This window comes from Geotrypetes seraphini, chromosome 7, assembly GCF_902459505.1.
Source record: "Geotrypetes seraphini chromosome 7, aGeoSer1.1, whole genome shotgun sequence".
NCBI lineage: Eukaryota > Metazoa > Chordata > Amphibia > Gymnophiona > Dermophiidae > Geotrypetes > Geotrypetes seraphini.
Window position 1 is genome coordinate 192,162,135 of NC_047090.1, and position 12,924 is coordinate 192,175,058.

The window sequence follows — 12,924 nt, forward strand, 5'->3', positions numbered from 1 at the left end:
CGGCCTTCTCCCCCCTTAAGCGTCTTTTCTTCTCCACTCCACCTTTCCTCCCTCCCTGCCTCCACCTTTGTGGCGCTTTTGCACCCGACCGACAACAGAACAGGCCCGGTCGGACAAATCTCCCTGTCCTGTAGCCGCGAATCTAAATTACCTTCTTACAGCAGCTGGAGTAGTGAAGCTGCTGTAAGAGGTAATTTAGATTCGCGGCTACAGGGCAGGGAGATTTGTCGGCCGGGCCTGTTGTCGGTCGATCGGGGGACCTGACCGGCTGTGCACATTCTCCGGGGCGGACCGCCCCCTCCCCCCTCTTTCGTACGCCATTGCCTTCTTCCTACCTGCCCTGCCGCACACAGCCGACCGGAAGTCTTCCTGATGTCAGCGCTGACGTCGGAGGAAGGGAGGGCTTTGCTTAAGCCCTCCCTCCGACGTCAGCGCTGACATCGGGAAGATTTCCGTTCGGATGTGTGCTGCGACAGGGCAGGTAAGGAGAAGGAGACTACCCTCGCGGCTCGACCAACCCCGCTGCGATCCAACCCCGCAGGAACCCCGCGACCCTTGGAGGCGTCCCCACGGGATCCCCGCGACCCTAGGGGGCGTCCCCACGGGATCCCCGTGACCCAAAGGGGGAACCCGCGGGATCCCCGTGGGTCCCGCGGGATTCCCGTCATCCCCGTTCCCGTGCAGCTCTCTAATTCGAACTCTAAATGACGTTATTTCAGATGGTAAACTGCTTGAATTTTCACAGCTGCAACATAGATTTGGTCTTAATAAATCATAAAATTTTAAATGGTTGCAGCTGAAGCAGGCTATTCAGGTAGGGTTCCCTGAATGGAAAAATCTGTATAATCAATATAGTCTGGAGTTCCTTTGTTTTCAAGCGGATTTCCTGGGACATCAAGCCGCTTTGTGGTATAAATTATTATCTGGATATGTGAATAAAAAACCAAAAAATGGTCTTAGAGATATTTGGAGTATTGAGATAAGGCAGCAATTTTCTGCATCTCTTTTTTTTTTTATAATTCTTTATTCATTTTATATTTTACATCAAGTGTTAAGAAAATAACATCATAAAACACCAAAACATCACTTGAAATTCCACATTTTCAATAATAAGAGTTATCCCCCTCCCACCCCCCATGCTAATACCAAATAAACTATATAATAAAATAATAATAATAATAATAACAGTTTATATACCGCAATACCGTTAAGTTCTATGCGGTTTACAAAAGATTAGTGGAGTACAAGTTGAGTTGACGTACAAGTTGAATTAACTTAAGGGATGTGGGGAACAGTGGGGAGAAAGGGCAAAGGAGGGGAAAGAGGGAAGTGGGTCAACTGTCTAGGTATTTCAGGAATAGGTGGGTTTTGAGGCGTTTCCTGAATACCTCATAAGTGGTGGGCAATAGGAGTTGTTCTAGGTCTTTACCCCATAGAGCAGCCTGATGTGAGAGAAGATGCTCATGGTGTTTTTTTAGTTTGCATCCTCTAACCGGGGGAGAAACGAAGTGCGAGTGGAAACTTCTCTTGTGTTTGTTGGCTGAGAAAGAGAATAGGTCAGTGATGTATTTAGGGGTTAGACCGTAGAAAACTTTAAAACAGAGGCAAGTGAATTTAAACTTTACACGAGCTTCCATCGGCAACCAGTGTAGTTGTTTGAAGTATGGCGTCACGTGATCGAATTTCTTTAGACCGAAGATTAGTCTGACCGCAGTGTTTTGCATTAGTTGTAATCGTCGCATATTATTTTGGGGGATTGCTAAGTAGATGATGTTACAGTAGTCGAGTTGACTTAATACGAGGGATTGTACCAAGATTCTGAAGACAGAGTTATCAAAGTATGCTTTAATGGATTTAAGTTTCCAGAGGGTGAAAAAAACTCTTTTTGATTAGGGAGTCCACCTGATCTTTCATGGTGAGGCATTGATCCAGAGTTACACCCAGTATTTTAATGGTGGGCTGTATGGGGTAGTTATGTTTGTTGATGTCTAGTGGGGTTTTGGTGTCAAGAGGGCGCGGTGAAGCGATAAAGAATTTTGTCTTCTCAGTATTGAGCTTGAGTTTGAAGTCTGTCATCCAATGTTCCATCAAGTTTATGGCTTCTGATGCTTTTGGAATTGTTTCCGAGATGGAGTTGGCAAATGAGATAATAATTGTGAAGTCATCAGCGTAACTGAATAATTTTATCCCCAGCTGGGTTAATTGAACGCTCAGTGAGGTCATGTAGATATTGAAAAGCAGAGGGGATAGTGGGGACCCTTGCAGAACGCCGGATGGGTTGCTCCAGGTGTTGGAGAGATCATTGTTGAAGCGAACCTGATAGGTTCGGGATGAAAGGAAACCATGAAACCAGTTTAGCACTTCGCCTCTAATGCCAATAGCGTCTAGACACTGTAGCAAATTTGCATGGTCTACAAGGTCAAAGGCAGAGCTCATGTCGAATTGCATGATCAGGGCACTGAGGCCTTTGCTTAAAAGTAGGTGCAAGTAATCTAGGATGGCCGCAATTACCGTTTCTGTGCTGAAAAGCGGTCTAAAGCCGGATTGAGTCTCATGAAGGAGTGAGAACTGGTCTAGATATTCCATTAATTGGGAGTGTACCAGCCCCTCCATGATCTTTACAAAGAGTGGTATGGAAGCAATTGGTCTGTAGTTGGAAACTATTTTTTAGGATAGGGGTTATTATTATGTTATTATACAGTATAATCTATCTATGTCTTTATATCAAATGATGAAAATCACAACCCACCCCCCACCCCTAAAAATCATTTATGCTATACAGGGAAAAATGATAATTATTCATTACAATACTTTATTAATGACCCCCACACATCCTTAAATTTATTAAGAGATCCTTTTTGAATAGCTAACGCTCTTTCCATTTTATACAAGTGACACACCGAATTCCACCAAAAACTATAATTCAATCTTTTCCAATCCTTCCATATATACGTGATTTGTTGAATGGCAACTCCTGTTAAAATCATTAAAAGTTTGTTATTATTGGAAGATATTTGGCATTTAGCTCTCATAGACATGCCAAATAAAACTGTGTCATACGACAATGCCACATGATTTTCTAACAAACTATTTATTTGATCCCAAATCGACTGCCAAAAAGCCATAACATGTCTCCATCTGCTACTACTGTGATCCATACAAGTGTCAATGCCTACAAGCCCCTGCCCCATTGGAAACAAGGCCAACCCCCCTCATTCCATTTCATAGCACCACTGGAAACACCTAAAAGACAGGAGGAATGGTGCCACAGGAATAAACTTGCACAAAACTAAGTCTATCTCAATACCTTTTCTTTTTTTGTTCTCGTATCACCTCCACACATACACTTGTACATTTACCTGTTCGTCTTGCCAATGCTAACTTCAGTCTGCCTAGTCGTCGTCTGCGCTTTCGCATCTCCAAAGACAGGAGTTTCCGTTCATAAAGCATTGCATGAAATTTGGACAGAGTGGATAAGGGCATTTCTGTGCCATTCAACAATGACCTAAGGAAACAGCACAAGGACCATTATACTGGATGCCACAGCCTGACATTGCAAACATTAATACTGATATAAAGTATGACCTTTAGTTTGGAAAGTTCCTGTAGCAATTGGAAAAAGTCTTATCACCGTGCCTCAACCCTAAACCATTTGAGTTACTAAAAACATTGCTATTTAAAACATTTGTCAAGCCTCTAATATCTCCCCTGCTAATGTCCAGCAGCCCTCTTTTGTAATCCGCCTAGAACTGCAAGGCAAAGGCAGACTGTAAGTCACTAATGTAATGCAATTAATGATAGCAAACTTGATGACCTGACATACCCACTCAAGTTGCAAAAAGAATATCATCATATACGCTTGTATGTAAGCAACAAATTTCTGCTTAAGCGCTATTTTAACTTATAGCATTCTCTAGGGAAATGAATTTGGATAGGGCACAGTTTATAATTTATGCATGAATTCAGCAAATTAGGCAAAGCATTTGCATCCTTATTTTACTTGTTACGCTATTAATCTATAAAGGAAAGACGGCATCTGCTTTCTTTTGCAGAACAGTCACATAAATTTAGACGGTAATTGCTTTCTATTGGGATAATTCTATGTGGGCCTGGTTTTTTTTTTTTCATTTTTCATATAACAAGTGTATCATAAAAATTCATACAATTGCATTAAGTATACACTTGATATTTCCATAACTTACTGTAAATACAACATATCATTATATAGTCCTTACTATAATTTTAGACATCATATAATATTTAATAATTATATCAACTATTATTCAATTATAATCCCTTTCCCTCCTCTTATTTTGATAGTTGCATACAATATAACAAATATTATGATAATTTATTTATATTTTGTGATAAAGAGAATAAACCTCCCCCCCCCTTTATCAAGTATCTTATTATGGGAAAAATTATATCAATCATTGGCAGATAGGCAGAAGAGCCCCTCGCCTCAAGATACAAACAGAATAAGAAAAGGCAAGGGGGATGTCTTTTCAACCAATAATGAAGTCTTTATGTAAAACAAAAAGGTCCCCACAAGGATCCCAGTTTCGGCGTTTAGAAGAGGGTGAGAGCCTCCATGAAGAGACTTCCCTCAGCAAAAAAGGCTCAGAAGCTTTGGGTTAAGAAGAATCCTGGGAAGTTGAGAAGACTGGAAAGGACTGCTTGACAGAACTGGTATTATAAGATTATTTTGTGCTTAGCTGGCAGAGTGTCCCCTGAAGAAGGCGTCTTCTAAATGCCGAAACTGGGATCCTTGTTGGAACCTTTTTGTTTTAAATAAAGACATCCCCCTTGCCTTTTCTTGTTGTCCGTTTCTATAATGGACAGGGGGGACCAACTTTCTTTTATAGCAGGGGTTCTCAATCCAGTCCTTGAGACACACCTAGCTAGTCAAGTTTTAGGCTATCCACAATGAGAGAGTGCTTGGGTTGGTGCGAACAAGATGTCTGAATCCCTGCCCACTGCTTCTGCCACCGCCACGAACCACCATAGCTGAATGCTGAATCAACTAATGCGAGGGAAAACCAGACAGCCTAAATTCCCCTATTTGAGGAAATTGAAGGAACCTTCATACTAAATCTACTTTAACTTGGACCTGCAGTGAGTTCTTGGGCTTGATGTGTGTGTTCATGTGGCAGGTTAATACGTCTCATCACAAAGTCTCTCCCTGGTTCAGCGTCTGATCTTTGGTCCTGCCCCACCTCTCATTCTCACCTGTCCCCTTGCTCTTTCCTGCCTCTACGCTGCTGGTCTTCTTGCTTTCCTGTCTCAGTTGTAGTTCCTTTCATTTCACTGCAATATTGTTTATCATAAATTGCTTTACTACTGCTTGTTAAAGGCAGTATACAAAAAGTAATAAACCATAAACCAGATTATTAGAGTGCAAATTTTGTGACATTTGGTATTGTTATCACAGGGTTAGTTCTATAAATGTATTCCTGCTGGAAATCTATTATAAAAGGAATTTAGGCCTACAGATCAAATGCAGTGAATGGATCTGATCACCATCAACACTATGGTGTAGGGGGAGGGGCACATTCACTTCAAATTTGTTTTTGAATGCAAGTTATTGTGGCTAATTTCATTATCTTTCAATTGTATTGTTGCCCTTTTGTCAACTTGTGTCTTCAATAAAAATATTCAATTATACAAAATAACATGACTAAAAATGTAATTATTCTAGTCTAATCTAATCTAGTCTTCAATTTATATACCGGATCATCTCTCGATGGAGCTCGACTTGATTTACAAGGGTTAAAGAATACACATTAATAAGAAAGAAGAGATTAAGTAATCTGTCATTAAAAGAATCAGTTGATTAATTCCGTAGCTAAACCATTTAAGTATTGTGAAAACAGAAGAGTTTTTAAGGCTTTGCAAAATTGTTGTAACTGACCTATCAATCTAACAAAGTCAGGCAGTCCATTCCAAGTCTCTACCAACTTAAAAGCAAAGGACTGACTAAGTTTCCCAAAAGATTTAATTCCCTTGAAAAAAGGGAACGACAATTTATATCTCTGTGTATTCCTCGTGTAACAAGATCTAAGCATATTCCAATGTAAGGGGACCAAAGGGTCAAATATTCCATAAAGAAGTTTAAAAACGGGGAGTCACGTGATGGCAGCACTGTAACCAGACGTCTCCTGCTCGAGCTTCACTCTATTTCCTCCTAAAAGTACCTCTAACTCGCGCCTGTCAGCACTAAAAGCTGCCCTAATAGCTGCATTCTACCCCAGGTTTGTTCCTGATCCCGACCGCGGGGTTTATCAAAGTCGGCAATGGCACATCGCAGCAGTAATGCCAATAAAGACAAGCCTACCAAATTCACCAGCATGGCGACTCCAAGCCCAGTGTCCTGCACCATGCCCACATGAGGAGAGCTTGCAGGTCTCCGTCCACCATCTCTCCCAACTGCTTGACGAAAAGCTGTCTAAATTGCACACAGTATTGGAAGAAGTGAAAGACAGCATTGCTGGGCACGCGAAGGGGGTCACGTGATGGCAGCGTGCTGACTGGACATCTCTTGCTCGAGCTCTGCTCTACTCCTTAAATAATACCCCTAAATCGTGCCTGTCAGCTCATCTAACGTGTCTGAATGACTCTTACCTTCCCGGGTTTCCTCCTGCCTTCGATTGGGAGCTCTGTCGGAGTCCAGTGCGGTGCATTTCGGTAGGCATGCTGATAAAGACAACGCAGCCTGCAAAAGATAAGCCCGTAAAAACTCCCACCATGGCGGCTTCAAGCCTGATCGTCCCCAGCACGACGATGACATGCAGGTCTCCATCTGCCACCTCTCCAAGCTGCACGACGAAAAGCTCTCCAAGCTGCACACGGTCCTGGAGGAGGTGAAGGACAGCATTGCTGGGCAGGCTGCGAGGATTCAACAGGCAGAGGAACGCATTTCGGAGCACGAGGATCAGGCGGTAGTGGTGGATCAATGCATCTCCATGCTGGAGACCCACATCAAACAGCTGGAGGAGTGAGAGGACGATGCGGAAAATAGGGGCCGCCGAAATAGCCTCCAGATCATTGGCCTCACAGAGACTGTGCGTGAGTCGGAGTTGGGGGATCTTGTGGCAACTTGGTTGCCCCAAACTTTGGGCCTGACATCTTCACTGAGTCCAGTACATGTGGAGCGGGCCCATCGCTTCAGGACCCCGCGTGTGGCGGGGGCTCAGCCGAGACCGGTCATAGCTCGCTTTTTAAACTATGCGGCTATGGCCCGTATCTTAGAGGCCTATAGGCAAACCAGGACTCTGGACTATCAAGGAGGTAAGCTGCTGTTCTTCCAGGATTTCTCGGTCAAGCTTTCGGAACAGCGGAGGGCCATGGCTCCATATTGTACCCAGCTGCACTCCAGGGGGATAAAGTTCACCCTCCAGTACTAAGCCAGAGTTTGCATCAGCCACAACAATGGCACTGTTACTTTGGACACACCAGCGGAGCTTTGGTCCTTTCTGAAGGGGTTGCCAAATCAGTGATAGGCTCCCACAACAATTACCAAGTCAAGCGCCAGGCTGCATTCTGATCCTGGGGCTCGATGTGGATTTTTCTTCCTGACCAACTTCCTAGCTGCTCCTTGGATTTGATTTGTGTGGCTTTGATGTACTGGAAGCCCATGGTTGAGCAGCGTTTAGAGTGGCTCATTGGCTTTCAGAACTGGGTTTTGTTTTTCCCACAGGACTGGCTCCAGTTGGGTGGTTCAGAGGACTGACTTTCACTTTGCAAGAATCCTGGCACAAGTTGCTGCTGTCTGATCCTCCACTTGCCTGCTGGGGTGAGACCTCTCTGGGGGAGCGAACCTGACCTTGGCGGGGTGCATTAGTTTCATGCTATCTCCAAAATCCTGATTCCCGGGGTGGGAACACTTTTGTGCTGATGGCATTGATATCTTGCTGGACATTGTTTCTCAATGGGGGAGGGGGTGGGGTTTGGGGTACCTGATGGTTTCTGGTCTTTGGGGAGAATTGAAAGCTGTGTAGAGGGATGGTTGGGGGGCTGGAGACAGGGGTTGGGAAGGGGGGAGTGACTCGGGTGGGGTGTGCATGGGGCAGTATGTATGATAGCTTGAGAGCACAGGCGTCTGGAATGCCTGTTGGGTTGTACTATGGGCGGCAAATGTCTGAGTGTCCTATAGGGCTTGGTAGGTGGATCCTTTTCTGTACCCCTGGGGGGGATGGCTGGGGGGCTCTTTCCCTCTAAGCTATATGGCTGACATCTGACATGTATGTTGTTGATGGGCAGATAGAGTATGGTTAAACTGAAACTTTCCACCCTTAATGTGGATGAGATACATTCCCCTATTAAACGAAAGAAGGTGCCAACATGGTTTCGCAAAGAACATGTCGACATTGCCTTTCTACAGGAGACAGTAGAACATGAGAAACTTAGAAGGGACTGGGTAGGGGAGGTATATTATTCCTCTTACAGCAGTCGTCAAAGAGGGGTAGCCATTTTGGTCCACAAGCAACTTCCCTTTCAGCTACATAAAGTCCTTCAGGATAAAAAGGGCCGATGACCACTTTTAAACTGAAATGAAATACTAAAAAACTAAACTCTTTTTAGCAATGCCCAACGAAAAGATTAAAAAAAACACAATTCATATGAGCGGGCTGGAATATAATATTAAACAATCTATAAAAATACTGGGCGTAACTCTCAATAAACATCTGACTCTGGAAAAACATACAGACCTACTTTTTAAGAAATGTATTTCGGTTTTATGGAAGCTTCGCACCATCAAGAAGTTTTTTTGATGAACATTCTTTTTGTTTGCTGGTGCAGTCATCCATTTTGAGTATTTTAGATTATTGTAATATTATATATTTAGGGGCTTACAAAAAATACTCAAAAAACTGATACTGATCCAGAACACTGCGGATCGCCTCATTTTTGGACTAAAAAATGTGAGCATATTACCACCTTTTATCAAAAACTTCACTGGTTGCCAGTAGAGTCCAGAGTTCTGTTCAAGTTTTCCTGTATTTGTTACAAAGCAGTTTTTGAGATGCTACCAGATTATCTTCTCATTTTTCTTTGAATTATTCTAATAAGAGTAAACATAAAATAAATCTATTTTATTATCCTTCTCTAAAATCATGTCAATAGAAGTTTTTTGACAGAATTTTCTCATTCCAGGCCGCTAAATTGAATACATGGCTTGGAAAACCAATATTAGAGGTGGCTACTTATTCTGATTTTAGAAAATCATTAAAGATACGCCTGTTTGACATGTTTACATCTTAGTTGTGGCATTGTTTAACTTATCCTTGCTTTTTAACTGATGTATTCCAATTTTATTTGATTGTTTTAATATGTATTTTATCTACACTGACTGCATGTATTTTTCCCTTTGTTGTGAACTGCTTCAAACTTTTGGTATAGCAGTATACAAAAATAAATTATTATTATTATTATTATTATATGTTGTTGTACTGGGGACGCTCTGGGGGCAAAAACTACTGCTGTGTAATGGGTATGCCCCTAATGTTTACAGTCATCGCTTCTTTTCGGGAGTGATGTCCAGGCTGGCGCAGTACCCGAGCTACCTAACAATTCTGGAGGGGGAGGACATTAACATCATGGCGGATCCCACTCAGGACTGGGCTCCCCCAAAACACTTCCCTAGAGATCATACCGACAAGGGGGTGAATTTTCTGAGCATGCAGCTTGGACATTTGGCCATTTGGCGTTTACTACATCCCATGGAGCGCACTTACACCTTCTTCTCTACACCACACAGTCTTTCTACCCGCCTTGATTACTTCCTGCTGTTCCACCTCTCTGCTGTCTGTAGGGGAGGAGCCAACGGCGCACCGCTGTTTGGTGCGCAACGAAGGCGAGCGACTAAGGCGCTCACCTTTGCGAAGGAGCCATAGAAGGAGCTGGGAAACTCGGACACCAGCAGAATAACACCAAGCAGGAAGGTAGATACAAATCCTAGACTTTAGCTAGCTATACAACAGGGCACGCTCCCTCACATACCACACACCCAGAGGGGAAATGAGTACTCACTGACTCCAACACTGTAACACAAGCAGACTCAGAACAAGCAGGAAGGCAGCTACAAGTCCTAGTTTTTAGCTAGCTACACAGCAGGGCACACACTCCCTCTCATACCACACACCTAGAGGGGAAACGAGCACCCACAGACACTAACACAGTAACACTAGCGGACTCAGAACAAACAGTAACACTAGCAGACTCACAGCAAACAGGAAGGTAGAAATCAGGAAGCCAGAAAACATCCAGACGACAGAGACAGAAGGTCCACAACAGATTTGCTCGAATAACTCAGAAGGTGGACAAGAGATGGATGCCCAAGGAAGCCAGAAGATGAGCTTTCCAGTCTTCTGCACCGGCTGCAATATGTATGACTTCCTCCCTTCGGGGATTAGGGCATGGAGCTGGATAGCTTGAAACGGCAGGTCCGGCTACTAGAGGAGACAGTGCTGGAACTAAAAGAACTCCTCACCTTTGAAGAAGAAATCCACGAACAGGAGAAGCTTCTAGTGGGAGTTCAGTCCAATCTAGGAGGTCAAGGAACTAGAAAGATACATCGAGGAAGCCCACCAGCAGCAGGTGGAGAACTGTACCCGAACAACCCAGGAAGAAGGCCTGGACGAGAGAAGAGAAGACACCCCTGCAAATTCTGGAGAAAAGGAAGCTGAGACAAGGGGCGATCACACACCAGGAGTAGAAGGAAGACTGCATGGGGACGTCCCCCCCCACCCGAAGAGCAGAAAACAACTTCAGGAGTATCGTAGGAGGAAGAAGATTGGTTCTATACCAGGGATGTGGACTTATGACCCCCAAGGAACCACCGAATAAAGAAGATAGGGTTCATCGTGGAAGACTGCTTCATACGGCATGTTGACAGATACACCACATGAGGAAGAGAGGATAGAATCGTCACCTGCCTGCCGGGAGCACGAGTGAAGGATGTAGCCAACAAAATCTCCAGGATCATAGACAGCGCAGGGGGAGAAGACACTGCTGTACTTATCCATGTGGGAACCAACGATGTGAGCAGACGGAAGTATGACAGGGAAGAGATGAAGAGCCAACTCCGCTCACTTGGAAGAAAACTGAAGATAAGGGAGGTGAAGGTGGCCTTCTCCGAGATCAACCCGATACCAAGAATGGATGGAAGGCTACAAGGGGAACTGCAAGCGATCAATGCCTGAAGATGGTGCGAAGAGGAAGGTTTTGACTGGATGTCCCGAAGAGGGAATTACGGACAACTACTCAGACACAGGAGGGGATGACCACCAAGCAATTAAGGGAGACAACGCAGTAGCAGAAAAGGATACCATGAAAGAACCAGGGAAGACTGCCAAGCTTAAAGAGCCCAAGAAGGTAACACAAAGGGAACTCAAATGTATACGAACTCTAAAAGTTTAAGAAACAAAATGGGAGAATTAGAAGCAATAGCAAAAAACGACGAACTGGAAATCATTGGCATAACAGAAACCTAGTGGAATGACGAAAACAAATGGGATACAGTACTACAGGGATACAAACTGTACAGAAGAGATAGAACGGGGCAGAAAGGTGGAGGTATTGCCCTATATGTTCGGGAAGGAATAGAATCTGTAAGAGAGACTATGATGGAAGAGAAAGAGAAGCTGGAATCCCTCTGGATAAAGATTCCCAGACACAACGGTGCTGACACAAAGATTGGTTTTACTACCGACCGCCAGGACAGAGGGAGGAGACAGACTCGGAAATGATAGAGGAAATTAAACACGAATGTAAGACAGGTAATGTCGTAATCTTGGGGGATTTCAATTTCCCGGGGATAGACTGGGACCTGGGAACCTCTAACTGTGGCAAGGAGGCAAAAAGTTCCTGGAAGTGCTAGGGAACTGCTTCCTGGAACAATTGGTGGGAGAGTCGACAAGAGGAAACGTCACCTTGGACTTGGTCCTAAATGGCATTACGGGACCAGCAAAGGAAATCGAAATCCTGCTGGGGACGAGCGATCACAACATGATCATCTTCAAACTCGATGTCGGGAAAGGGAAAGGTACCAAAACCTCAACCACGACTTTAAGCTTTAATAGCATGAGAGCCATGGTGAAATAACGGATCAAGAAAAAGATGAGCAAAGTCAAAACGGTAGAACAGGCATGGTCCCTACTGAAAAATCTATCACAGAAGCACAAAGCCTCTACATTCTGTGGATGTCCAAAGCAAAGAAAACTAAAGGTAAAAGAGAGCAGGTGTGGCTCACTGAAGAGGTGAAGGAAGCCATAAAAGAAAAGAAGGACTCCTTTAAAACATGGAAACGCACGAAAACAACCAATGCTTGGAACAAACACAAAGATGATCAGAAGAAATGTCACAGGGCGGAGAGGGATGCCAAAAAGGACTATGAGGAGAAAATAGCGCATGAGGCCAAAAACTTCAAGCCCTTCTTTAGGTACGTAAAAGGGAGGAAACCCGTAAAAGAGGCGGTGGGACCACTGGACGGCCAGGGAAGGAAAGGGTACATCAAAGAAGACAAACAAATTGCAGACAGACTAAATTCCTTCTTTGCGTCTGTCTTTACAAAGGAGGACACCGCAACAATTCCAGAAGCAGTGAAAGTGTTCAAAGGATTAACAGAGGACAGACTCACCACAGTAGAAGTGGACTTGGACCAGATTTACCGCCAGATCGACAAACTCAAAAGTGACAAATCTCCTGGACCAGACGGAATTCATCCGAGAGTCTTGAAAGAGCTGAAAGTGGAAATCAGAGAACTATTGCAAAAACTTGCCAACCTGTCAATCAAAACAGGACAGATACCGGACGACTGGAAGATAGCAAATGTCACGCTGATATTTAGAAAAGGATCGAGAGGAGTGCCAGGCAACTATAGACCTGTGAGTCTCACGTCAGTCCCTGGGAAGATGGTTGAGGCGC

The 12,924-nt window shown here is 44.0% G+C and overlaps 1 protein-coding gene across 4 annotated transcripts in view; it reads right to left on the reverse strand.

Annotated features, from left to right (window-relative positions):
- TTLL5 (tubulin tyrosine ligase like 5) overlaps positions 1 to 12,924 on the reverse strand; it is a 602,590-nt gene that overhangs the window by 242,539 nt on the left and 347,127 nt on the right. For all 4 annotated transcript variants that reach the window (XM_033951293.1, XM_033951292.1, XM_033951290.1 and 1 more), the window contains one exon: positions 3,360 to 3,505. In XM_033951293.1, the coding sequence (XP_033807184.1) occupies positions 3,360 to 3,505 (146 nt within the window). The remainder of the gene's footprint in view (positions 1 to 3,359; positions 3,506 to 12,924) is intronic.